The sequence below is a fragment of the Cupressus sempervirens genome, chromosome 10, assembly GCF_028749045.1.
Source record: "Cupressus sempervirens isolate cs-2001-9-10 chromosome 10, ASM2874904v1, whole genome shotgun sequence".
NCBI lineage: Eukaryota > Viridiplantae > Streptophyta > Pinopsida > Cupressales > Cupressaceae > Cupressus > Cupressus sempervirens.
This window is the reverse complement of record NC_143127.1, coordinates 736,758,898-736,786,583: the sequence shown is the minus strand read 5'-3', so window position 1 is coordinate 736,786,583 and position 27,686 is coordinate 736,758,898. Positions and strand designations below refer to the sequence as shown.

The 27,686-nt window shown below is 36.7% G+C and overlaps 1 protein-coding gene, 1 long non-coding RNA gene and 1 pseudogene across 2 annotated transcripts in view; 2 read left to right on the top strand and 1 right to left on the bottom strand.

The window, feature by feature from the left end:
- LOC149535962 (very-long-chain aldehyde decarbonylase GL1-9-like) overlaps positions 1-15,884 on the top strand; it is a 38,838-nt gene extending 22,954 nt beyond the window's left edge. The window contains exon 2 of the mRNA XM_089804215.1: positions 15,037-15,884. Within this exon, the coding sequence (XP_089660341.1) occupies positions 15,037-15,579 (543 nt within the window). The 3' untranslated portion in view covers positions 15,580-15,884. The remainder of the gene's footprint in view (positions 1-15,036) is intronic.
- LOC149535963 (uncharacterized) lies at positions 13,007-14,309 on the top strand. The gene is made up of 2 exons (XR_016356908.1): positions 13,007-13,607; positions 13,716-14,309. It is a non-coding gene; the product is annotated as an uncharacterized LOC149535963 (long non-coding RNA).
- A 2,412-nt stretch (positions 15,885-18,296) lies between the features above and the next one.
- Positions 18,297-27,686, bottom strand: part of LOC149535961 (26S proteasome regulatory subunit S10B homolog B-like) — a 135,670-nt pseudogene continuing 126,280 nt past the window's right edge.

The following is a 27,686-nucleotide window of genomic DNA, read 5'->3' as shown; positions in this document are numbered from 1 at the left end:
AGAAACATAAAGTTGCATTTGTATTTGGCTTCAAAAACCAGTCAAATGGTCGCTTGGAAGACTGAAACCTGAGGCATAGCATCACTTTGACATGGAAAATATATGGTTGCATTTTGGGCTTATGATAATAATATGGGCGCAACTGACAAGTATACAAAGTTGGTCAGTGAAAATTGCAGAACTGGACAATTTGTAAAACTGAGGTTTTTTGCAAATGGAATGAGCTTTGAAGAGTGTGCAGATGGATTGGTCAAGACTTACAAATTGGCACACTTGGAGTATTTTCAGTGTAGAATACAGAGGTGTGATTGGTTTAGGTTCATCTATCACGGATTCAAAGTCATAATATCTCGAACAGGGCTACTGGGTAACTATTACAAGTGACAATTGTGCAGTTTTAAGTTTTTGCAAATGGAATTGGCTTGGAAAACTTATCAGATGGATTTGCTAGGGCTTCAAATTGCACATGGTGGATGTCATTTATGACTACAATACAATGATATAACCATTTCTTCAAAATACTCCATGGGTCACAAAATATTCACTGTCAAACAGGGCTTCCCGGATTAATGTGCAAAGTGTATCAGCATGACATACAGTGGACAACCAACTTTGGGGAACTCAAAACCTTATCAAAACATATTAGAATGCCTCAAAATCTCAAACATAAGCTCTTTGGTATGCATGCTAAACATTCCCAAAGTAGCTAGTCATGACACTAAACTGGGTGCAAGATATTCAAATGCAAACTAACCCTCTGAACACTGTTTGTCACTTGGGCAAAAATGCAGATTTTCTCAAATGCTCTAAATGACATCTCACAAAATGATTCGAAACTTCAAACTAACAACCTGAGATGCATTTATACTAAATGCAAGACAATGAACACTTGAAACTCTTGGTAGGCCTGAAAGTGATAATCCAGTACATAGGCATGAAAAGCATGAATAAGGGGTACTTTTGCAAAGTTTTCAAATATGGTACTCAAAATCCTTGCGGATTTTCGATTCCTAACACGTACTTTGTCTGGATCGGATCTTTTGTCCCATATTACACACAATGTGCCTCGAAAAATTTGCTGTGAGGGACCATGAATATGCACTTCTTCGGGTTAAGTGCTAACCTGGCTTGTCGACACCTTTCCATACACTCTCCCAATGCTGCTAAGTGTGTCTTGCCCACTGAAAATAGACCAATCCTCTAGAAATGCTCAAAAGTTCTCCATAGACATTTTATCAAAGATATGTAGAATTATTCTCTGGAAGGTTGTTGGTGTATTGCATAACCCTAACAACATCCAGTTATATGCGTAGACTTTGTCCTCTACCACGAATGTTGTTTCCAATTTGTCTTGATCTGCAATTGATATCTGGTTATAGCCGCAGAATGAACACCTCTCGTGTCTGGAAACCTCTTCCAGTATTGTGTCCGTGAACAAGATAGGGAAGGGATCCTTTATAGTGATGACGTTCAAGCATCGGAAATTAACACAGATTCTAATTTGGTTTGCCTCCTTTATGATATTACAATGGGTGAGACCCATTCACTTGTTTGAACCTTAAATATAATCCCTGCCTCTAGCATGTGTTGGATCTCCTCCTTGACCTTGACGACATAATTTTTACTCCTTTTGATGGCCTTTCCGCATGGGTATGGCTCTAGGTACTAGAGGTATATGATGTACGCACATCTTCGGTGGCACACCCTTAAGATCCTTATAAGTCCAGGCAAAGACATCCCTATATTCCATGAAGATGTTGAATGCTATCGCCTTCAACACAAGATCCCAATTGTTGCCAACCAATATGTGGTGCGGGTTCTCCTCATCCTGGAGGTTAGTAATCTATACGGATTGTTTTGTGTACTTGATTGGCTTTCTAGTGTCAAATTTGTGAGCGGGGCTTTCATTTACAAGAGCTTCACCTTCTTTGTATTCCCCAAAATCCAATGGAAACACATCCATCTCTGCACCTTGGTCTAATTCCTCTACTCCCAACATATAGTTATGGAAAGGATAGGGAAGGGATCCTTGATAGTGATGATGTTCAGGCATAGGAAATCAACACAGATTCTAATTTGGTTTGCCTCCTTTATGATATTACATTGGGTGACACCCATTCACTTGTTTGAACCTTAAATATAATCCCTGCCTCTAGCATGTGTTGGATCTCCTCATCGACCTTGATGGCATAATTTTTACTCATTCTGACGGCCTTTCCCTATGGGTATGGCTCCAGGTACTAGAGTATACGATGTATGCACATCTCTGGTGGCACACCCTTAAGATCCTTATAAGTCCAGGCAAAGACATCCTTATATTCCATGAAGATGTTGAATGCTATTGCTTTCAACATAGGATCACAATTGTTGCCAACCAATATGTTGTGCGGGTTCTCCTCGTCCCTGAGGTTAGTAACTTGTATGGATGGTTCTTTGTACTTGATTGGCTTTCTGGCGTCAAATTTGTGAACGGGGCTTTCATTTACAAGAGCTTCGCCTTCTTTGTATTCCCCAAACTCCAGTGGAAACACATCCATCTCTGCACCTTCCTCTAATTCCTCTACTCCTCTACTTACATCATCCTCCAAGCATTCTTCCAACTCCAACACACCTTCCTCGTTAGGTTCCATTCAATTTCTCCCTTCATATATTCTGCCACATTCTTTGTTTGACTCACTCTGAAGTCAAGGCAATCAAGACAAGAAAAGCTCCTCACTGGCCATTTATGTACGAAGGTCGATCACGAACTTCCTTACACCATTTTCCATTGAGAGCATATTTTTCTTCCAATTATGGTTTACCCTCATTGTCACCAGCCATCTTCTACCGAGAATGGCATCATACCCCTTCAGTGGGATCACTACGAAGTCTAGCACAAACGACTACGTTTCGATGGTTACTTGTTGAGTCATGAGTGCCTTGAGGGATTTTATGGCCTATTGGTCTACACCCAATAAGTTGAAGGTGAGTGACCACTGGGTATGCTTCTCAAGCTTCTTCCATGTTTCCTCCAGCAGGACATTTACCCCCGATCCATTGTCAACTATGGTATCTATCAAAATTGTTCCTAGGATGCTCATTTCGACTATAGCCAAGTGTTGACCATTGTTTACTGCTAGTAACATTGGGTCCATTGTCAACCCTCTCAGAATACATGTCTGTTGTAGGGTACTGGTTTGAGCAGTGGTGCTCGGTTTTTCTGTGTAGGTATTCAATAGTGCTGTATTTAGTTGAGGCATAGTTTGGAGGTCTTGGATTTTGATTGGCGCTTCTGTTTGTAACAATTGACGTAGTATGTTTTTTTCGGTCTTCATTCGCTGAGTCGCCATTCTCCCAAGTAACTCTTTGAGCCTTCGGTTATATGCACATAAAGTTTCTTTCTTCCCCTGCTTCGAGTTGTATATTTCTGCTACTACTTCGTATTGTCTCAAAGCAGTCTCAACTCCACTTGGAACTCCTTTAGATCGTCCCATTAACTTACCTTTTCCTTGTCCATGTCTAAGTACAAATTCACCGCAACTCCTCAAAGGGTTACTAGAAATTGTTGGACCCAGTTGTCCTTATTTGAAACTCCATTCGCTGTCCAAATGGTTTCACATGTACGACAGTGTCTGATGAGATCCTCCTTCTCGTCGCTAGTGAATTTTGGCAATTTCTATTTTTGAGAAATGTTTTCTCCTCTTGTCTGTTGTAGACCAGTTGGATGTATTCCCAAATTGGTAGGATTGGCTCTCGGCGAGTTACCTTGACCACCATGCGGTGTCACTCTGACGCTCCTTGCCTTACTGTCCTCTTCCCTTGTCTCTTCTCTACCTTTGTCTTGGGTTTCCCTTACTTCACCCTTGCACGGGTTGTGAGATAAGTTTATGAATTGTCTCACATTTCCTCCAACAAATTCAGCCTCTATCGTGTCTCTTCAAGCAACTCTTTGCTACTTCTTGTTTGTCGATGTTCTAGCGAACCATAGTGTTCCCCTTTGGTTACTACACCTCTTGTGGCACCCAAGTGGTCACTCTCTGTGACACCTTTGTGGTCCCCTTCGGACAACCCTTCAACTGGTTGTCCCTCGATGAATTGCCTTAACTTCCATCTCCGTGCGACTTGTTGTGCAAGAATTAAAGCTTGGCGTGCGGCTTGCAGGGCATCTGTTTGCTCCATCCTATTTCTATCCTTATTTAATAAGTTGGGCATGAATTCAAATAAAACATCATGATGAAAGGTAACACTTTTTATTAATTGCAACCTTGTCATTATGGATTTAAAAGGTGTCTATTTATTCTTCTTTCCTACGACTTAAAGCTCATGATTTAGTCCTCGACTGGATCCCCATTCTTCCTCCTCCCGACAGTTGTTTTCAACAAAGTTTTGCAAGATCTGTTGGTAGCATTCTTCTCGCTTAGTTTCCTTTCTTTGTCTCGTCTGTGTGATGGATGCTTGCACGAGTAGACGAGGAAGGTAATGCAACAACTTGTTTTCTGCGGGGCTCATGTTCAAGGCATCCCACACCATATCTTTGGCAACTTCCACATCTACGGCTCCCATTCATACAAATGTTTCTATAGTCGCCCGAAACAAAATATGGAAGTTCTCTGTTATAGCATGTTCGCCTTCAAAAAGCTCAATCACTCCTTCATTGGTTGTGATATTTTCATAAACAAGTATTCCCATCTATTTGTCGTATTCCATTCCCTTTGTTGCTCTCCAGATTCAACTGGCAACGACGCCAAATGTTTATTGTCATAGCTTAACTGGTGTAGTGCATACTAGGAAAGTAATGAAGCATAACACAGAAATAAGATAACATAATGTTTCAGAAAACCTTACTACTTTCATTAATATTCATTCCAGTACATCATATGACAATGATCTCAAGATTTTGGATGATTTCTATTCCTGTTCAGAAGAGTGTACATATAGTATCCGAAGGGTCACGACTCAACTGTCGTGTTCTAACTTCCTTCGGTAATGGACACTACTTAACACATAATCAATTATTAACTATTCCCGAAAGACCTTACAAATACTACTGACAACCACCTCCAATTCAGTAAGACGAGTGAATGAACCTTTGCTTTAGATTGGCTTGTTGCATATTCCCAAGAAAACATAGAGATCATTCCCGCGTACTTGAAAGAGCTGTCCTCAATCTCAAAGAAACAAATAGTGTCCCTGAGGTAAGAATGATTTCTCATGCAACTATTAAAACATTAATAGTTGTTGCATTCTTTTTCAAAGTCCTGTTGGACCTAAAGTTTTATTAGATTGAAGGCAATTTTATTTGTCTATGAGAGTCAAAGGTTGGAGCTCAAGTTGTTTGAAATCTGTTTGGAGCCATTCGACTCAGCACAACATGCATCATTGGAGTGATTCATCTAGAATGTAACTTTCATGACATATGTAGATGGATTTTTTTTATTGATGAATGTGAGTGATTGATAAGGGAGGGATGTCAAGGTGGTAGAAAGTGAAGGGGCGAAGGTGCCAGGGGGAGGTGTGTTGGAAGGGTTGTGTCTAGCTAAGTGAATGGTAATCATACAAAAATAGAAAAAGGGTTCATGGAATCTAGTATTGAGTAGTTCAGTTTGTTGATTGTATACTTATTGATTGGGATTTCATTGATCTAATATGTTTTTATCAGGCTGATCCAATAGACGTAGGATCATGTACATCGAAAACTAGAGTAGAGGGGGAAATGACATCTACATAAAATGTATGAAATAAACTAGCTTCTAAGTTGCAATTTAAACTAATGAGCATACAAATAACTATGCTTATAGAAGAAATGAAAGAATTTTTCTCTATGTGATGAGAAGCCCTCGTAGCTAGGTTCAAGAGAAGTATCTGCAAAAGTGACCTACCTTTGTGAAAGCACTCCTGGCCATTAAGACAGTGTTGAAGGAATAGTGAACCACCATTTGAAGTAGACTTGTAGTTGTTCCCTTCCATATATCTCCTTATCCATCTTGTCTAATGCCTTGTGGAAAAGGAGATTTAACACTAGTATAGGAGTTTGATTGCAATTGAGTACAACTCTAATAGGTGATTGTGTGAAGAATGTCTTACCATGCAGTGAAAGTGCTTCTTAAAGACATGGAAAGGTATTGCAGTGAAAGTGCTTCTTAAAGACATGGAAAGATGATGAAAGCAATGCTCATAGAAAAGAAATAAGCAGCTAAGTGTTCATGTCACATGTGAGGTGCATGGATATTTTGTCCTGCCTTAAGATCTGACATTCAAAGGAGGAAAACCCTACATATAGGGAATGTCATCAAATCCACACACCATGGCTCCATTGCTTTGAATAATCGTGGGTTAAGCCAACACTTGGTAAAACATTTTCTTTCTCTTTGTGACCTTTTGATCTTTGGGAAGATTTTTTTTTATTATGGTCACACTTGTTTACTATTCTTCATCCTTGGGCTTATTAAATGTTACTAGTAAACCTCAACAGGCCTTTCTTTGGGTTAAATCTAATGGCTTAAAATCTTTTGGAGATTCCCCTAGCTCACTTATTTTATTATTAGAGAGCAGTGTAATTGACCTTAATGAAGCTTTTTTTTGATCAATTAATGTAGCACATAAAGTTTCATAGGCTTTTCTAGCTAAACTGTTGTCGTCCTAGAGACAGGTTGAATGAACATTATCAACGCTTTCTTCAGGCCAATTCAAGTGGCTCAAAATAACTTTTTGATTGCTTGTAGTATTGCATTTGCAGCTAGTGTATCTTTTAGAATAGAGTCAAATTCATTACTAGATCCATGTCTCTAGAAAGAAAATGTCATCGTTTCAAGAAACTTTTGCTTTCTTACATGTTTATTTATTTTCATTTCCAGCCTCATCAACATTTTGTAATAAAATCTCTCGATGACTTTCTTTGGGTCTTTCTCTAATGCTATGTCACTATCTTAGCAGGGGGCATAGGCCATTAGACATTTTGAGTTTCCTGGCAAACTTGTCTGCCTATAGACATTTTGAGTTGGCATTACCAAAACTCCCTCCAAGCTAACTTGAGTGGCTAAAACAAGGCTTATTGATTGTACTATTGCAACTGATAAGTGGGGTATATTAATAATTTGCATTGAGCTTTCATGAAATCCCAATTAGCTTTTATATGGGCAATATGGAAACTACATTCATTTTACCTGTGCATTGGTAAGCTTTTATAGAGCCAATTTATATGTAGCACTCAAAGAATGACTGCAAATATTGTAAGAATAATCTCCATTATTGCTTTCGTTGGTTGCAAAGGTTGTTTATGTTTTCTTTTTTCTTTTGCCAATCAACTTACAAAGATAACAAGACTAAGTGTTAGGATCAACCTCGGACAGAAATAACAATTACATGCAAATATAACCAATATGTGAAAATAATAGATCGCACAGAAGAGAACACAAGACAGAAAGGATTTAATGTGGTTCACCCAATCCCTGGGCTGCGTCCACCAACAAGAAGTCCAATATTATTATTATCTAGTGATTACAATCTGCAATACGTTATAGCTCAATAGCGCTGCAAGAAGTTACAATCTCATCATACATTATGAAATCCCTAACTCTAAGCCATTTTATACAAGCTTTTGCCACTTACAAAATTAGGGCTAGAATAAGTCGTCCAATAGAAAATAACAGCCGACACCTTTTACAATGGCAGAGTCATTTGGCGCTACCCCAGGACCTTGCAAGGGGCGCTGCCTCTTGACCCCGTCTTACCCTCGTAGAAATATTCTGGGGGGAAACTGCGCCGAACAAACCTCCAAGTCTGATTAGGCTCCACATTACAACACTAAGATGATCAATAATTTAGATGGTAACAGTCGGTGAAAGTTAAACCACCAAAACCATATGTGGCTCATTAAATGTTTAATGAGAAAATTAAGTTTGTGAGGAAATTCGCATGGCATCCCATCTTAAGCTACCTGTACAAGAAATATCAGCTGTAGTATTTAATATTTACCGTGACTTCACATTCTGGCCAATGTAATGTGCCATCAGCATCCTATTTATCTAAAACTTTTGGCATGATTAAATTTCAGCATCTTAAGAGTCATTGGGTCTTCAGCCTTAACAACATGGTTCACACTCTTTGTTAAATGTGTGTTGCCATGGTCCCTGGGACCACATCTTTTACACAACTTCTTAACATTTTTGTTTTGTTCTGGGCATTTCCTATTGGCATAGCATTGCTTACCACACCTGTAACATTTATCAATAGACTCATAACATATGCCTTAGCTCTGCTATAGTGCTTGATTCTGATTCTGATCTCTCTTCCATTCTTTCTCTTTGCTTCATTTGATTCATGATGTTCTGCTCTAAACTGTTCTAAACATGTTCACTGTATAAAACATTTACATGTCATTGTGCAGCATTTGTGAACACGGAATTCTATCAAATTTTCAATACCTTTTTGTTTGGCTTTCGTACCTGAAATTACTGAATCAATGATCTTTTCTATCATTGTCTGTTCAAATGATGTTTTTAATGTTCTTGAAGGCTCCTGGTTCAACTGTGTATATCTATTTGAATAAAAGATATACACAGTTAATGCAGAAGCCTTCAAGGCTCAAGCACATTATCATGAACTGTAGAAACTTGGTGTCTCTGATGGCTTTTTAAATTTGGTAAGCTCAAGCCGAAAGTTTCCACCAGTAATAGATTGAGCCTAGCCTAGTCTTTAATTTATATGATTTGTGAATTTATGCCGCTCTCCAAATTGAGAACTCCAATTATTGTTCTGGTGTAGATGGGAGAAGTTAACTCTATTTCTTGGTGCATTTGAGCTTCCCAAGTTCATAATTTCAAACAGAGAAGCAAGATTGGTTGGCAGGTCTTGGTCTACATTATCAAGTATGATGAATACAAAGCTAAAGAAAAGCAGAACTTTTAATCCACGAACAGATAGACAGAAATGGTCAGGATGACCTTGGTGCAACTCATTAGAGGGTACAATAGTGTCCCAAGGAGTGTCCCAAGGCATGTGATGGATTTCTTCCTTACACTTGGCATTCTTATAATAGGACATTGCAACTGTCTACCAACAAATTACCATTTTCTAGTCATCTTGATGAGTCTTCAACCGAGTACAAATCAGTAGGGTAATAATGATGTGATTAAAGCATCAAAGTTTGTTGAGAAATTGTACAAATCCAACTCAAAGGCCAGGAACAAGCAGAAAGAACACAACTATTGTGTAAACAGAGATACAATCAATATAGAGAGGGTCACAAACTTAAGATAGGGGGTAAAGTTTGGGCTTCCTTGGGAGAAAGCCTATAGGGATAAGCAAAGGAATTCAAGCTATCAAGATATGGACCTTTTACAATTTTGGCGGCCATTGGAAGTGCATTCAAATGTGATTGCCCACTTTTCTTAAAGATATACTCAGTTGTTAATTTTAATTACTTGAAGTGTTATGAGCTCTCCATGCTCGTTGAAGAACAATAACTACTCTCCTTGGAAGATTTGGCCGTGGAAGGAAGAACCATATTGACAAGGGATGAAATGCTAATTAAGACTAGGAAACTTGAAATAGACTCAAGAAAAATGGTAAACAAGGCTTAACTCACAAGCTGAGTCATGCAAAGTGGTACTCCAAACTCAAAGGAAGAGTAGGAGAAGTCTTTCCGCACTTATCATTGTCTCGTTAAGCTTTTCTGGGACCAAAAGCTCTCTAAGAAGGGGGGTGTCATCCATATTGGACTTGGAAAATGGACAAGGAACAAAAACATGATTAGTAAATTAAGGTACAGAGGTTAAAAATAGAAAGTGACAGAAAATTGTAGGAGGATGAGACCTCAAGTGTGGAAGCAAACTGGTTGGAGCTATGACTGCAATTGCAGTAACAACCTGGTTGGAACTATAACCATGGTAGTTACTACCAATATTGAGCCCTTCAAATTCAGAATCTGAAATATAGTGTTGCCATTTAGCTTCTTCTGTGTGTGGGAATTCTTCTAGGGCCCAGGCTAATTATGTTGTCATAGAAATGTATGAAATTTGATTGAAACTTTATTTTAAAGCATATGTTTTTGGAGACTGAGAGAAAGAAATACAGTATAGTTCATCTGTCCATAAGAAGGATATAAACAAAAGTGAGGCAAGAAATGGAATCCCACTTATGGTAATTACCTTCCCACAATAATATTGAAAGTGGCAAGTCCATTGTCACAATCATAAAAGTTGGTTTCTCTCTGTAATGCCCCACTTTTGAGATTGCCCTAATTTTGCCCTAGAATAACAATTTTTTATTAAAATAAGACTGTAAGATGGTTAGAAATGTGACTTTGTCACTTAAAATGCCTTTTAAGTTTTTAACAAATGAAGTCCTGGTTTATGTTTTGCAATTACCAAATAAGGGACAGATGCATATATATATATATATATATATATATATATATATTGTTAGCATAATATAATCCACCTTCAGCTTTACAGTTTGATAATTCAAAGAGATATACAATTCTAAACTAGTGGCAAGACAGCAGTAATAAATGTATATTTGGATTTTAGAAATCCTACTTACAGAATTTAAAATTCCATATAGATTATCCCATTCCACCATAGGTCTTATCTAATGCCTTTGTATGATATAGCCCATGCCCATTACACTGCAAGCCATACCTAGTGCCTTTGTATGATGCAGCACAGTCCATTCCACAGCAGGTCTTACCTACTTTGTGAGGTACCAATCTATTAAGTACTCTAAGTTGTTACAGATTGACGAGTATATATATAAATCACGTGCAATTCATATAGCAGACTTATGGTACTAATATAGTGCATATATCAGTAGGTGCATGGCATGTGTCTATATATATAGATAAGATTAGGTAGTTATCTGGTACTTATATTAAACTGCACACACACACACACACACACACACACACACACATCTTTATGTTAATAATTTGCAGCCATATATGTATGAGAGAAATGTGTGTGTGTATAAATAAGATTGAGTAGTTATCTGATACTTATATTAAACTACAGATATATACATATACATATCTTTATATTAATAATTTGCGGCCATATATGTATTAAAGAAATGTGAGTGTATTATATATACAAAAATAATAGAAATATACAGAATTGTAAAATTAATTTTTTTCATAGTTTGATACTTGATCATTGATTAATGCCAAGTGCAAAGATAAATATCAAATACCAATTGATAGTTGAAAAATATTCGAATCAGCTATATCAAATAGCCACAGATGAACCCATTCCAGGTGCATACCTGAACCCGGCTTGGGGCCTGTGGGTATGAACCCGGTAACCTAGAGTAAAAGACCAACTATTAAGATGCAAAATTGATAGGCAGCTGAAAGATCCACAGTTCAAGATATTTTACTAGAACTTTTGATTCACGTTTCTGTAACCGTAATGTATTCAAGTATTTGTGTTCCCTCACATCGAGGACAATGGTGAATATCATAGTCATAGGCAAGCCAATTTGAAGTGTTAAACATGCTGGTCAATAGAATCTTCATTCCTAACCACTTTTAGTTTTGTTTGTAAACATTCACTTTTTGGGAATAGAAGTAGCACACATTTGCTAAAGTCTTTCGCTTGAATTATATATTTTTGTTTAGCATGTCTTGAATTATGCAACTTACTATTAGAAGACAATCATATTTATTATGTTCACATATTTTCTGTGACTCTTTATTTTGGTAAATTGTATGACAAGATAGAGGAAATCAATGAGGAACTTATCCAATTTGTTGAGGTTACTTTGCATCTATGCTACTTATGCAAAATGGTAGATTGAATTAAGTTGACTAACCAATTTTTCCATGTGAGCTTGGTAATAGCATGCCTGCAATGCAGCTGACCTTGACGTTCTGCAACTAAATGCTTAGTAAAGGCTACAAGTCCACATTCTGTACCCTTCACAAAGCTAATGGTGAATGAGCTACAATATATTTGTCACTGCCCTCCAAGGACACAATTGGATCCCAAAATGACACGGTCACACAATTGTGTTTTTCAGGTTTCTAATGGCATGTGCATAAGAGCAAATGAAACCATTGCAAAGCACGAAAACAGGAAAACACATAAACTAGTGTAAGGAAACTCCAGAACCAGAAATGGTGGGATTACAAGAGTGCATTGCAAAGCCATGTCTTTCAGGGCAAGAAGCTGTATTGCCAGTTCGGATTTGGTGGTTATATCAGAGTTAGAGAGTGAGGGAGTCTTAAGGTTGGTGAGCATAAACGAGTACAGAAGACCCAGGATTTAAGGAAATTTTGTGAGTCTTGATCAAGACAGGTGTCAGGTGTGATAATCAGAAAGGAAAAGAAAAAATGACAAAAAATAAAGAACACCCAAATCTGACACGATGGCAGCAAACATAGTTAGGGCCTATTGGCTGATTATTGTTCGGTGATTTTACACTTGTGTTTTCATGGATTTGGAGGAGTCTTGGAGCTTAGTTATTAATACTTAATAGCAATAAACTCATGAAAAATGGCATACACCATGAAGCTTTGTGGGTTACAATGGCTTTATTTGGGCTTGGTGGGAAATATTGCACCTCTTGACTGTGTCTTATGTGAATTGTTAAGTTTGTTGCCCCTCAGTATAGGACCGAGTTGCCCATAGATGTCTGCTCTAGTTATAAAAAGCAAAAATAAAGATCATTTTGGGCCTTGCCAGATGGAAAAGCAATGTCTTTTAATAATTCTTCCGACTTTTTACCAATAAAAATCCAAACTAATTAATTTACTAAATACATCTATGCTTTTGGTTTGCTGAGTCAATCTGTATTCTAAGTAATCCCCCTATGGTTTTGCAACATTTGCAGATTGGTTTGAATTATATGTGTAGGACTCCACATAGAGCTAGTGATTTTGGACCAAGTGTGTAATTTCCTGTCTGACATAGTTCATGTGTTTTTTCTGTGGATGCAATTAATACCATGATTCATGAGTCTTTCTTACATAAAACACTTGAGAATATTTATATATTAAAAATGCTTTTTTTTTCATTGAAATACGCTTTTGTATTTTTTTAACAACTGATGTATACTTGTGTATGTGATCAAAGCAGCTTCTAATTGAAAAGTTTATCGTCTCAAAGTTGGTAATTGAAGTGTGCATGGTAAATTTTTAAATCCTAAAAATATCTTGACATTTCATGTTTTTCCAATTTGCCAAGTCGAGTCATTCAACTTACCAAGTCCGACCAAGTCCAAGTCTTGTAACTATGATATGTATAAATAAACATGATTTACACAAAATGTTAAAAAGTGATATAGAATTGAGAGCACAGTTGATAATTGATAATATAACTTTACGTTTTAAATCATAAATATTAAAGATAAATTGACATATTTTATAATATATATTATAGTGGCATTTCTTGGGATGGAATTCAATAACTCAGGATTTAATTGGGAAAATACAGGAAAAATTGCAGTTTTTCCATTTGGTGCAGCCTAAAGCAATTTCGTTTTTGGCTTTTTAAAAGTAAAGCAGGGCTTTGGGGATGGCAGGCCCAAGCAGGGTAAGGGCAGAGCTTCTTGCAGGATATGGGGGCAGTGCGCCAGTCATGTTCTCTGAAGTCCACACCACCAAGTCCAAATTAAGACCTTCAATTTAAAAAGTACATTCATGGCTCATGCCTCTTTTTATAAAAATTTACTGCTTTTTAACAGGCTCCTTTTAAAAATGCATTACTTCAAATTTTGATGTGTTTTTAAAAACATACCAGTTTTTGATCTGGGCTTGCATAAAGGAAGGGCCCTGTCAGGACTCTGGCTCTTATATGTACCCAGAGAATGGTCAGGCCCAGTCCAGACCAAGGCCAGATCTGAACCAGGATTAGAATCGAGCCTTGACTGCTTTGGATTGATCAGGGGCTTCCTGTGAACACAGTAACACAGGCTAGAAGTCACGTATGATGTATATGATCAAAGCTATGCCTTCAGAAAAGAATGATGAAAGAGATCAACATGGTATTCAGAAGCAACAGCTGGAGAAAAGTGCAGTTCTTCTGCTAAGAAGCAATGAAAAAATTGTTTTTCTTTTGAAATTTTTTATAACAATGAATATAAATTTGAAGTGAGAAACATTGCTACAAGCCTACAAGGGCTAGCAGTGCTGCCATTAAATATAAAATGCTAAATGCTCTATCGCTATTAGTGTGATGCCTTGGGATATTTTTATATGACTTTTGCTTCTTGTAGAAGACAATTCTGTAATGTTGGGATATAGTAGCTTTGCAAATGTAAAATACATGCCGTGATCTGGGAAGTTTATAAAATAAATACTCAAATAGCATCAGCACATTTGCCTTTTTTATCAATATGGTTTACATTATCTTACATGCTGAGTCCTAGCTATGTCAGCTTGATTTGGCAATGCATCAGAGTATTTGGAGAAAATCTTGCTTCCTTGCTTGTCACTCACAACACTTAGCTACATATCATTATGTAAAAATACTTAAAATGCCTCAATATTGAATGTTTTATGCACTCTGTAAGATGGTGAGCTTTTTTCAAGGGGTAAGCTTACAATCTTGCTTGCCAAGCCATTCCCAAATCAGAGTAACATGAATCAAACTTTTAATATCTATCTCTATGTTAAAAATAGACTGACCACATCTCTTACACCATCTTAACTTTTTAAATTGTACTTAAATTTTTTTGTTACTCTTATTAAAGGAGACTGGTTTATAGATTGTTCCAATCGTTGTATTGGCTTATTTGTTCATTATTTTGGAAAACATTGGAAGAAGAGATGAATTGAAGCTGGTTCCTGGATTGTTTTTATATATTTGTTAGGTTGCATCCCATATCAAACATGATACTTTATGAACTACAGGCACTTTACGAATACATGTTGCCTAAGCATGAAAATCAGAAGTGAGCTCTAAACAATAATGGTTTCTTGAATTTGTCTATGATAGGCCTTTTTATGTATGTTTCTTTATGTTACCTCTTTTCCAGAATTGATTAAAGTGATAGGAAAGAATCAGAGTAACTTTAATTTTGCGAGGTTGGGCTCCTGACAATGCTTTTATTGTCTAACAGATGACGTCAAAGGCGGGTCTAACAGGAAAGTCAGCACAGCCTTCTTTCCTGGTTCAAATTTTTCAGGTATTAATTGGAATGGTGGTCATGGACACCTGGCAGTATTTTGTGCACCGGTACATGCATCACAATAAATTTTTGTACCGTCATGTTCATTCACAACATCACAAGCTAGTAGTGCCATATGCCATTGGTGCCTTGTACAATCATCCACTTGAAGGGCTTCTGCTTGATACTCTAGGTGGTGCAATCTCATATCTTGTGTCAGGAATGACAGCACAGACTGCTGTGTTTTTTTTTTCCTTTGCAGTAGTTAAAACTGTTGATGATCACTGTGGGCTTTGGTTGCCTGGCAATATTCTACATATATTATTTCATAATAACACTGCTTATCATGATATCCATCACCAGCTTCATGGGACCAAGTATAATTATTCTCAGCCCTTTTTCATCATGTGGGATAAGCTTCTTGGCACCCATATGCCATACACGCTTGAGAGGCGACCTGATGGAGGTTTTGAAGCAAGGCCTTTCAAAGACTGATGCATGTGAGCTGCTGTAACATGTTTTTCGTAGCATGAGAAGATGATGGTGGGTAATTTGGTGTTTCTGGGGTTCATTTGCTGAGTATTTGAGATGTAGCTTGTATACTTCTTAGATGAAAGGCAAGTCATCATGGAAATACAGTGTAGCGTATAGCTTTACTTGCCTTCCAAATGTTTGAAATTATACTATGAGTGAAAAGTTTACCCACATTCAGTTTTATAGCCTGCTTGTAAGTGTATGGCTGTTGTAGGCACGGTTTCAGATTCTTTGGGAAAATGCAGTGTATTATGGTGTTTTTTTCATATTGTTTACTAGTTCATATGAGCATTATTTTTTAATTTTTCATCCACTAATAACTTTGTAGTTGGATTGCAGTTGACCATCATTCACATAAGTTCACTGGGTATAAGTATTGGCTATGTATGTATGCAATGGCTAGAAAAACAATGTACAAACATTTCCCTCAAATTTAGAACGAGTCTTATTGATTTTTATTACCACTGGGCAGAGGATCTCCCTCTGCAGCTCGTTCTCTGCTTCCCTCTCCTGTTTACTTTTGTGGACTTAATTGAAGAAGAGGGCAGGAGGGCTAAAATGATGCAAAAAGTCATTTTATGTTTTATTTGTGGGCTTGTAATATGAGATACATTTTGTTGTTCCCATCAGAAGGTCTGGTGATAAAAATATTAATTACATCGCCATTGGAAATATTCAAAGAGGCTAATGGCATTTATGTTCTCAAACTTTATTTTTTATATTTTTTTGTTTAATATTCTTTCAAGTAATCTTCTTATATTACTTCGAGGAACAATCAATAGCATCCATCAGAGGTACAAAGAAATGCTCTTTCTAAGACAGCTATGAATGCTAACATCTGGGTTCTTAAATTTTCTCACTGGTGGTTTTTTCAATCTAGTGCACCAGGATTCTCCCAAAAGTTTTCTGCCATTGTAGTGAAATAGAGTCATAGTTTAATAGTCTTTTCCATATGCATTGCTAAGCTTACATAAATAACTGTATTGGTATTTGGAATTGGATGACTTTTCTAATGGAGTGTTATGAACATTTTTGATATTGTGGAAAAATTGCAAATGCAGCTTATTTTTCTTTCTCCAAAGCATGTTTATTGTTTTATTTTCTAATTGATTCATATTCTATCAAAATGCATTTATATTGAATCATGTCCCCACTTTAGCTCTGTCTAGTAGTGACATGAGAGTTAGCCTATTATGGAGTATCGTAAGCTGGCAGTGGTGCTCAGGGACTCAGTTAGGGTTTTCAGTGTCCAAATTTGGTATTTCAGGCAATAGTAGTTTAGTTGAGAGCAGTTCCTTGATTTTGGGAGGAGATTCTTAACTTTTAGGAGGTTGTGACGTTTTCTAGAGTTGAGGTTCTATGAGATCACCCCTGATCTCAATTTCAGGAGATTTGAGCGTGTTCCCTATTTTTTAGGAGGATCCTTAGATTTGAAGGTGAGACTGCTAGTTGGCCCAGGTTGTTGGCATCAGTCACAGGCAGATGACAAACTCAGTTTCATATTTTGGAGATGTTTGGGTTGTTTCTTGGCTACTTGGGAAATATTTTAATATATATAAATATTCTCCTAAGTTAGCATTTTAATAATTTAAATAAGGCCAAATGTTCAGCTATTTTGGAGTAATAAGGAGTTTTTTTTGGCTCCATTTGTATCGATTTGCTTATGTGTGATAGCTCGTTAGAAAGAGCTCAATCTTTATTATTTGATTATCACTTGTTGGGACTTATTTGATGCTTGGAGCTATTTGTCATTAATAAATAAATGATTTCTTTCTATTTGGATGCTTTTTTTGGAGAAATAATGTTATATTATAAAGTTCAAATGAAATCCACTTTAGGGTTCTTTTTGGGGTTCGATTTGCCTTCGAGAGGGGATATAAGGAGATGGTAACCTAATGACGAGTATCTTTTATCATTTTGTCAATGTATTTTGGACGCCATTGCTCTGGAAGAGCATTCTTCACATAGGGTGCAAACCCTAGTGTCGAGAGCATTCTTCACGTAGCCCTTAACAAGATCATATTCGAAGGTTCTTGTGCATACAGTTTGATCAAGGTAGGGGATTGATTTCTAGTATTGCAGTCACACTTTGCAGGTAGTGGATTTTTAGGGAAGACGTTCACTTTGGTTCAACTAGACATTTCTTTACAGCATCTCACGTGAGGAATTTTGGAGTGTTTATTTGCAGTAGACTGGAGTTGTTTTATTGCAGCAGCTTGGGCTTTAACATTTGAACTTGTTTGGCTGTCTTTGGTTCCCATCTTCAGCTGGCGTCAACCTTGTTTGAAGTACATTTGGATTGGTACTACTCTGAAATAAATCACTTTGCTGGTATCAAGATAATATCTTATACTTTCTATAATAGTCAACTATTTGTCTGTAGTCCGTCTTTCAGTCTAGATAGGAATGTTTCCTATCCCGTCTCTTTTTTCTTCAGTCCAGATAGGAATGTTTTCCATCCTGTCTCTAGTTTTGTTTCTAATTCTATCTTCAGTTTACATTGTTTCTTTTAGAAACAATGTCCTTGTAATTCTTTATAAGGAACACATTTGTTCCTCTATCAATCAATCATCCGAAAATCCGTTAATCAGCCAACTCTTCTTGAATCTTGTAACATGGTATCAGAGCCAATTTTCGAAATTATTTTGTGATCCTTGCTTTCTAAAAACCTTGAGCTTTCAACTAGGGTTTTTTTCTGAGGTTTTTTGTCTGAGGTTTTTGTGTCTGAGATTTTGACCAGTCTGCCCTAAAAATCGTGACTTCCAAACACGTTTTCCTGCAACTCCCGTCATCTGCAAAACGTGTGGAAATCGTGGACGATTATCTGCAACAACCTGCAATCTCGACCATTTGTGGAGTTAAAACTCCAATCTTCAGTGTGGCCTCTGCCTCTAATAGAACTCTGTAACAAAAAACGACCATTTTTATCAAGAAATTTGAAGTTTTTTTCAAGCTTTTTTCAGCCAGGGCTTTTTTTTCGAAACCCTAATTTTTGGGGTCGAAAAAATATTTTGTTTGTAGATTCTTGGTGGGTTTTTCGAGAGCCCAATCGGGTTGTCCGTTTTTTTGGGTGCTTTGATTTTTGTGTCTCGATTTTCGAGCTAGCGGATCCAAAAAACGATAGCAGATTCTTTTTGGGTTTTTTGAGCTCTCTTCTGGGTCATTCTTTGATTCTTTTGGGTCTTTCATATTTTTGCCTCGAAAAATGTGCCTTCACAGATTTTCACAGTTTTCATTGAAAAACGTGCCATGGCATCTCTGACAAATATTCTGCTAGAGTATAATTCCAAATTCAATGGTCGCAATTATGGAACCTGGAAGCAACACATCGCAATTTTCAAATATTGAAACATCGATCAACTTGTTTTGGGTGTTAGGCAGTGTCCGACTTCTCCGGGTCCTGATCAAGGCGAAGCTACATTTTTCACCTTTTGAATCTGTTTCTATTTTTTTCTGGGTTTGTTGATTTTCTCTTAAAAAATCATTTCAAGTTGTCTGTAATACGCAAGGTTGTGTGAGATTCTGGATTTGTTGATTTTCTCCTCAAAAATTAGTTCAAGTTGTCTGTAATACGCAAGGTTGTGTGAGATTCTGGGTTTTACCGTTTTTTTCACAAAAACGAAATTTTGTAATTGCAACTTATTTTGAGTCATAGCACTCTTCTGGCAAAGCTTCTTGGTTTTAGCATTTTGTAGATTGAGGGAGGGTCTCAGTTATCACAGAATGTTCCGACATTCGTATGTTGACCATTAAGGGAGGGTATTAAGATAATATCTTATACTTTCTATAATAGTCAACTACTTGTCTGTAGTTCGTCTTTCAGTCTAGATAGGAATGTTTCCTATCCCGTCTCTTTTTTCTTCAGTCCAGATAGGAATGTTTTTTATCCTGTCTCTAGTTTTGTTTCTAATTCTGTCTTCAGTCTACGTTGTCCTTGTAATTCTTTATAAGGAACACATTTATCCGGAAATCCGTTAATCTGCCAACTCTTCTTGAATCTTGTAACAGCTGGTACGATTTTAGAATCATTTCCAGATTAGTATGTATTGCTGCATATGATTTCTATCACTTCTATTTTATCAATTACTTTTATTTATTCATTGTAATTCTTATATTCTTAAAAATACAAAAATAAACATTCTTTTTCTGCAACTTCTATCTAGCTCTATAAGATCAAAGAAAAATCTATAGGAAAAAATAATTTATATAATTAAACATTATAACAACAACAGAGCAAATAGCCATTTGTGATATTTCAGTGGTATCAGAGCCAGATCTTGCTAGCTTGTGGATTTGATTACAAATCTATGCATCCAAGAGGTGAAATACCCAGATTTTACACATAGGACAACTCAACTTGAGCAAGGTTTTGGAACTAAATAGGGAAATCCTATGGCAGATGAATAGAGAGGAAACAGATAGAACAACACTGATGAGGATGAAAGAGAATTAATGAGGACTCTCATCAATACTCAGCCTATAATAGTCTAGACGCTTGAGAGGTTACAGGAAAATTTGAAGTGGATGGAGTTGGATAGGCAAAGAGGTAGGTAGGGACACAATAGATTTGTGCTAGTTGTTGGAAGTCATAGATCCCATGCGTCAGTTGGGAGCTCCTTTCATTCCCAAAGACAGGAACGAACTCATATACTTGCTACGGATAGACCCTTGCTTCTACAGTTTTTACTTGGTGAGCGACCAACACAAGTTGATCCACTCAAGATGGGATTTCAGGAATCCGTCATGGTAGCCACAACTGAGTGGAGAGCTCTGCCCCCAGAGGTTAGGGACGTTTTCCCAATTCTCCTAGATTGAGTTACCATCTGGCAGTAGGATTCATAATGTGTTCCACGTGTCGTGTTTGAAAAAGGCACTGGGACAACATATTATACCATCTCCAGATCTACCTCCATTGGATGAGGAAGGTAAGCTAACATTGGTTCTTGAGATCTTAGAAGAGAGGGAACACTAGCTGAGAAGCAAGGTGATTTGAGAGTATCTGATTCACTGGAGAGGTCTCCCTATAGAGGACGCCACTTGGGAGGGCGAGACTATTTTATAGCATCCAACTTTGCAGTTGCTTGTGGGCAAACATCTCAGAGTGGGAGGACTGTCATGTCCCCTCTTTAGCTTTTGCTAGCAGTGACATGAGAGTTAGTCTATTATGGAGTCTCATAGGCTGGCAGCGGTGATCAGGGACTCAGTTAGGGTTTCCAGTGTTTGGATTTGGTATTTTAGGTAGTAGTAGATCGGTTGAGAGCAATTCCTTGATTGTAGGAAGCAATTCCTTGATTTTAGGAGGAGATTCCTACCTTTTAGGAGGTTGTGACGTTTTCTAGAGTTGAGGTTCTATGAGGTCACCCCTGATCTCAATTTCAGGAGATTTGGGTGTGTTCCCTATTTTTCTAGGAGTATCCCTAGATTTGAGGGTGAGACTGCCAGTTCACCTAGGTTGTCCGGCATCAGTCACAAGGAGGTGACAAATTCAATTTTCTGTTTTGGAGGTGTTTGGGTTGTTCCTTGGCTACTTGAGAAATATTTTAATATATATTTAAATATTCTCCTAAGTTAGCATTTTAATAATTTAAATAAGACTAAGTGTTTAGCCATTTTGGAGTAATAAGGAGTTTTCTATTTCCATTTGGATCAATTTGCTTATGTGTGATAGCTCGTTGGAAAAAACTCAATCTCTACTATTTGATTATCATTTGCCGGGACTTATTTGATGCTTGGAGCTATTTGTCATTAATAAAGTAATGATTTCTTTCTATTTGGACGCCTTTATTGGGGAAATAATGTTACATTATAAAGTTCAAATGAAATCCACTTTAAGGTTCTTTTAGGGTTCCATTTGCCTTGGAGAGGGGATACAAGGAGATGGTAACCTAATGGTGAGTATCTTTTATCATTTTGTCAACCTATTTTGGATGCCATTGCTCTGGAAGAGCATTCCTCACCTAGGACGCAAACCCTAGTGCTAAGAGCAAATTTGTTGGGACGTAGCTTTCAACAAGATCATATTCGAAGGTTCTTATGCATACAGTTTGATCAAGGCAGGGGATCAATTTTTAGTATTGCAGTCACACTTTGCAGGTAGTACATTTTTAGGGAAGGCAGCCACTTTGGTTCAACCTAGCATTTCTTTATAACATCTCACATGAGGAATTTTGGAGTGCTTATTTGCAGCAGATTGGAGTTGTTTTATTGCAGCAGCTTGGACTTTAGCATTTGAACTTGTTTGGCTGTAGTTGGTTCCCATCTTTAGCTGTTGTCAACCTTGTTTGAAGTACATCTGTATTGGTACTATTCTGAAATCACACTCTACTGATATGATTTTAAAATCATTTTCAGATTAGTATGTATTGCTGCATATGATTTCTATCACTTTTATTTTATCAATTACTGTTATTTATTCATTGTAATTCCTATATTCTGAAAATAATAAAAAGAAACAACATTCTTTTGCAACTTCTGTCTAGCTCTATAAGATCAAAGAAAAATTTACAGAAAAATATAATGTATATAATTAAACATGACAGCAGCAGTAGAGCAAATATCCATTTGAGATATTTCATGTTGCATCTACAAGGCATGTCTATGCTTTGGCTTGCAAGGAGCACTTATTGCATCTTTTATAGAGAAGATATTCTAAAATGCCAAGAAAATTGAAGATGCTAGTAATTTTGCACACTATTTCTTGAGGAGTTGTTATGTCTGATATTTTGTCGAGTTCTTCACCGTTGATCGTCAAAATACATATAGAGCTCATCTTTGAGGCATTTATGTGCTTGTGCATCTTAGTAACACATGGCATCTTTGGAGAAGATACTCTTAAGCCTTGTACTAAACAAAATGTCACCAGTTTTTGTTTCAGTTTGTATTACAGGTTTTTGGTCTGTTTATAACTTGATGCTGTATTGATATTGAACCTAGAGCGATAATTGGTTTGAAGGTTAAACATTTGGAGAAGATAGTTGGATGATCATTAAAGTTTTTAGTACTGGTAACATTTATGCTATTTGAGCTGTCCTGTATACATGCATATCCCCATCCAATAACATGCATTTTAAAGAAAATGTTCGCGTAATTTTCTAGCTATCTTCTTGGCATTACCTTAGGCATTATCATCCATGGTAAATGTCAAGTACTATTTTCTAAGGCTAAGCTGGGTTCTCTAAATTGACCTCTCTTGAAAATATTTTCTTTATGCAAGTTCTAAACACAGTGCCATTGGGTTCCTTACTAACTATGCTTTGGTTGTGGAAAACCAAGATGATAATGCATATCATCCAGCTCAATGTCATCATAGACAGTGCTTTGAACATTATAGAAGTTTCGTTTGATTGTAGCTGTTGGTTATGGATTATGGAAGTCTAATTGTTTTTTTGTTGTTGTTGGTCAAGGGATCATGTGGCATATCTTGTGATTATTTTCGACTGTGTTCCTATCCTAATCATCAAATTAAATAATGTGTCAGAATACGGGCATACTCATATTAATCCTTGACGTTTGAGGTAACCTTGGCACCATGAGTGGTATTTTCAGAACTTCATTTGATATGCTGTAATTGGAATAATTGAACCAATGTGGTAAGAAAACTAATTATAGGAATGAATGATCATACTAGTGGATAAGTTAATAATGCTGTGTGTGACAACACGTCAGATTTGGATGTCATCTAATAAATAAAGTGATTCTATAAAAGCTGAGAAGTGGAAGTGCCTGATTGCCTTTTGATTTTAGGAATCATTTGTGTCTGCACATATCGGGGTCATTTGTATTCACGTTGCTGCCCCATTGCACATTAATATTGGAATTAACTTTCTTTCTTGGTTGGTTTATTTCATGTTTGTTGTACCGTCTCTCTACTTAAAGCACTTGTAATGCGAGAAGTATGTTTCGCCATTGTAAGTAAGATGGTTGCTAAGTTCTATGTTCGTACTATCTTTAAATGGGGATTGTGATTCAAGAAGCTTTTAGCTATAGTCGTTGTTCAAACCATGTTCTTTACGTCAAAGCAGCCTGAAGTATACTGCATGTGAACAAAGGTTGAGCGTATGCCCCGACAAAATCTGGGAGTATACTAGCTCATAAGACGTTAAATTTGAGTTTGAATAAAATGCCATCGCAAAATAAATTGGTGATTGGGTGATCAATTGATTAATAAAAATTTTAACACCAGTGTTTCATGGTAATTGTACTTGTCAAGAGTTTTGACGTTGGTTTGTTGGACCGGCTAAAAAATTTGAACACAATTTGTTAGTCTATTGTATTTAAAAAAAATACCGAATATGCATAATTGAGTACAAATTTACATAAAGATTCCGACGAGACTATCCTCTATTAAAACTTTGCAGTTGACCAATTTTCAAAAGATCGAAAATATCATGGGTTTTTAAAATTTCAGCGTTTGATTTTCATGATCTGCATAGTTTGTAGACAAAAACAACAAAAAAAATTTGGAAAAAAATCATTACTTTTTTGTGAATCTGGAAAATCAATAAATTTGACTTTGTTTTGTCTTTAGTACATTTTGGATGGAGATTAGCCTCTCCCTAAAGGTGCTGTGTGAAAATGAGATCAAGTAGTTAAGACAACAATAAACAGTAAGCACAATCATATTATAAATAATAATTATTGAAGATAGAGAATATTTAGTTCCATCTTTGAAGATTGCATACTAATAGATAAACATAATAGATAAACACAATAGCGTATGCGGATCTTGTATGAAAGTTTTAAGAAATGAGGTGAATAGAGGACACATAATGGAACCTTTATTTTAAAATATATTAAAATGTAAGGGATCAATGCAAACACGATGAAGTGAAAAATGCTAGAAAAATGGTGTTACAAATTTGTATGTACTTGAGGTTAATATTTTTAATAACTTTATTCTAACTTGTATTTACTTACGATTACTATATCTAATAACTTTACATTTGAATATGTATTGGTTTTCCCAAAGCTATGAACTGAGTAGATAAGTATATGGTAAATTTTTGTTGCAAGATAATGTTTAGATTGAAGATATTGCAGTTTCATTTTTATAGTGGAAGTTTCAAAGTCACATTTTAAGGCCTTGAAGAATCCAAAGAGGCTTGAAAGTGTCAAAAACCAACATAGCAAGAAATAACTTGGTTAAACATGCCACAACTTTTCGAGTGCTTTAAATATTTAGTCAATTAAAAATTTGGTTTATAAATTATGGTGCTTAGATGTTGGGTATTATGAAATAGGAAATATAAAAACACGTTGGACACATGAATGCGTTGTAAAGGGAGTTAAACATGTGTGTTTAAACACATTATAGGGCATCTTAGATTGAAGATAAGATTGGTGACACCTTTCATAATATTGTTTGATGGTTTTAAGCATTGTATCTTCTAAATATATAGTAGGTGTGTGAGATGGAGGTTGTGGATAAGAGCCTTATAGCTATAGAGTTACCTTAGGATCTTTTGCAGGTGATACTTCGATGAGAAGCTTGCTCCACAAGTATAATGTATTTTTGTTGATTTTTAATAATATATTAGGTGACTTTTAAAGGGATGACTTTTAAAGTGATGACTTTTCCCTATGTAGATCACTGTGTTGTGATGTATGCTATTTTTGTTTATTTCTATTGAATTTCTTTAATTATTTTTAAAGATAAAGATTTTTTTTTTCCATAACCCTCATCCCAAGGTTAGAGTAGGAACTTGTTCTGCCACTTTTTTTCCCTTACAAATAAGCAACCTTTCAACATGTGATTTTGATAAATAACTAATGAAAAATGGAATCATACATGAAATCACAAACCAATCAAATTTTATGAATTCTATAGTGAAAAATCATATTTGGAAACTCTAATTTAGAATATGTATATGTAAGTCGTATTGGGTTCACCAAAATGTGATGTTTTGGAGTATGATTCACTACTCTTAACTAGGAATAAAACTCTTTCACATCAACATACAGTAAATAATAATATGATTGGCCCAACTTCAACCTTATTTGAAAAGGTTGAGCTCAAATGGTACTGTGAATGAATTATTCTTTGTTTAAAGTGTTTAATATGGTTTGATAAGATATAATTGTTAGAATCTGAAAAGATTAATAACCCAAAAAACTAGTGCAAAGAATAAATATCTAAACTATGAATGCAAATGATACAAAATCAAAATAGCATCATAGAGTTAGTCTCCAAGAGAGTAATGCAAATGCTGGAAGCAAAATAGCATTAAGAGGATGTAAAAACAAGAGATGCAAATACAAGCTAGGTAGCATGCTTATATAGGCTAGGAAGAGGGAGAAGGTGGCAACACCAACCAATAAGGAGTAACCATCTATCGGACTAAAGATAGCAAAGTATCTTTCCAAGATAGCTAATGGATGCTCACATGTAGGAAGGTGACACCTCACAACCATTTACCTAATAAGACATGCTTTATTAACCTAAGCGAGATTATTAAAAATGTAGGAAAAACTTAGCAAAATAGAAAAAATAAAAAACTACACTAACACCCCCCCATAAGCGAAGCTTAGGTGGATGTAGAAATGGGTCCCGACAAGTCAAGCCTAATGAGGTACCCATGTACATAAAATTCCCCCAAAAGAGAGAGAAAAGAGACTCCCCAAAGAAAATTAGGACTCCAAGTGAGAGGAAGAGCCCCCCCCCCCCCAAAAAAAAAGATGAAGCATCCCACACCCCCAGCAAAGCTTGCAAATTTTGTACGGTAGATTCACTTACATCGAACAAGTTTTCTTCCCTTAGGAAAATAGACAAGATCCCAAGTGTGGTTCCTCATCAAAGAACTATACTCTTCCTGCATAGTTGTATCCCACTCAGAAATATCAGAAGCCTCATGAAAGGACTGTGGATTTGAGGCAGTAGCAATGAAGATATGTAGAGCATCCTGGAATTGTGAACGAGTCTGCTTGGTGTCTGATGGATCCCCAACCCAATCACCTGCAAACTACAAGATCTATCTAGCCCAAAGTGGACTAGAAGATGGAGAATCTAGAGGAGAATCATCAACCTGTGAATGATGACTAGGAGAGGAAGGGGGTGAGTCCTCTGAATCAGTCTCTGCATCAGAAGTGGAGGTAGAAGACTGCTCAAGTGAATCTGACCCATTAGAAGATCTATCATGTATTCCAAGTGACTCCAATGTCAAAGTAGAAGGCAACCTTGTGACCATGCTCTGCTGGTTAAGCTGATGCAAGTAGTGGAAGTTAAGATGGCCAAACCGCTCATGCCATAATCTTCTCACATCATTAGAGTGAGTGAGTGAAATAGTCAAAGGAGGATCAAGAACAAAGTGAGAAAACATATAGAGTCGTGACTGATGATTTGCTCTTCCAACTGCAACTGTAGAATCATTGTGCAACTCACGTATCTCCACTGAATCAGGAGTGAACTCAACCAGCTTGCCTAAACTTGTGTGAGTGATCTGGTGTACCGATAGGAGATTAGTTGACGATGAGGGTACACAAAGAACATCATGGAATGTGCCATCCCCCACATCAACAGACCCTCTCCCACACACCTCAACAAGAGTGTTATCACCCATCAAAATAGAAGGCATAGTACATGGCTCCAAGGATGCAAGTTCTTCCTTAGATGAAGCCATGTGGTGTGAAGCACCCGAATCAAGAACCCAAGTGGATGGTGAGGAAGCAACTGCAAAAAGGGCCTTGCCCTTTCCTTTCCCCTTGCTGTTTTCTCTTTCCTTGTTAGACCCTTCATTAGAACTTTGTTTGATAGACTCAGGAACACTAATATTATTCTTCTCAAGAATGTATGTCAAGTGATCAAGTTGTTTCTGCAAACATTTATGTTCATCATAACTAGGTCTTTCACAATAGGCACATTTGACCTTTTCTTTCTTAGGCTTATCACCCTTGGAAGATGGTGTATCAATAGTTGCTTTTAAAGAAATCGGTATTTGATCCTTCTTCTCCTCGCTATTCTTTTGTTTCTTGTCCTTACTATTGTTGTTACTACATTGTCCTTGTTGTTCTTTTGTGCCTTGGTTGGCTGCTAAGGCATGTGACTTAGAGGACGTAAGAGTGCCCATCTGGAT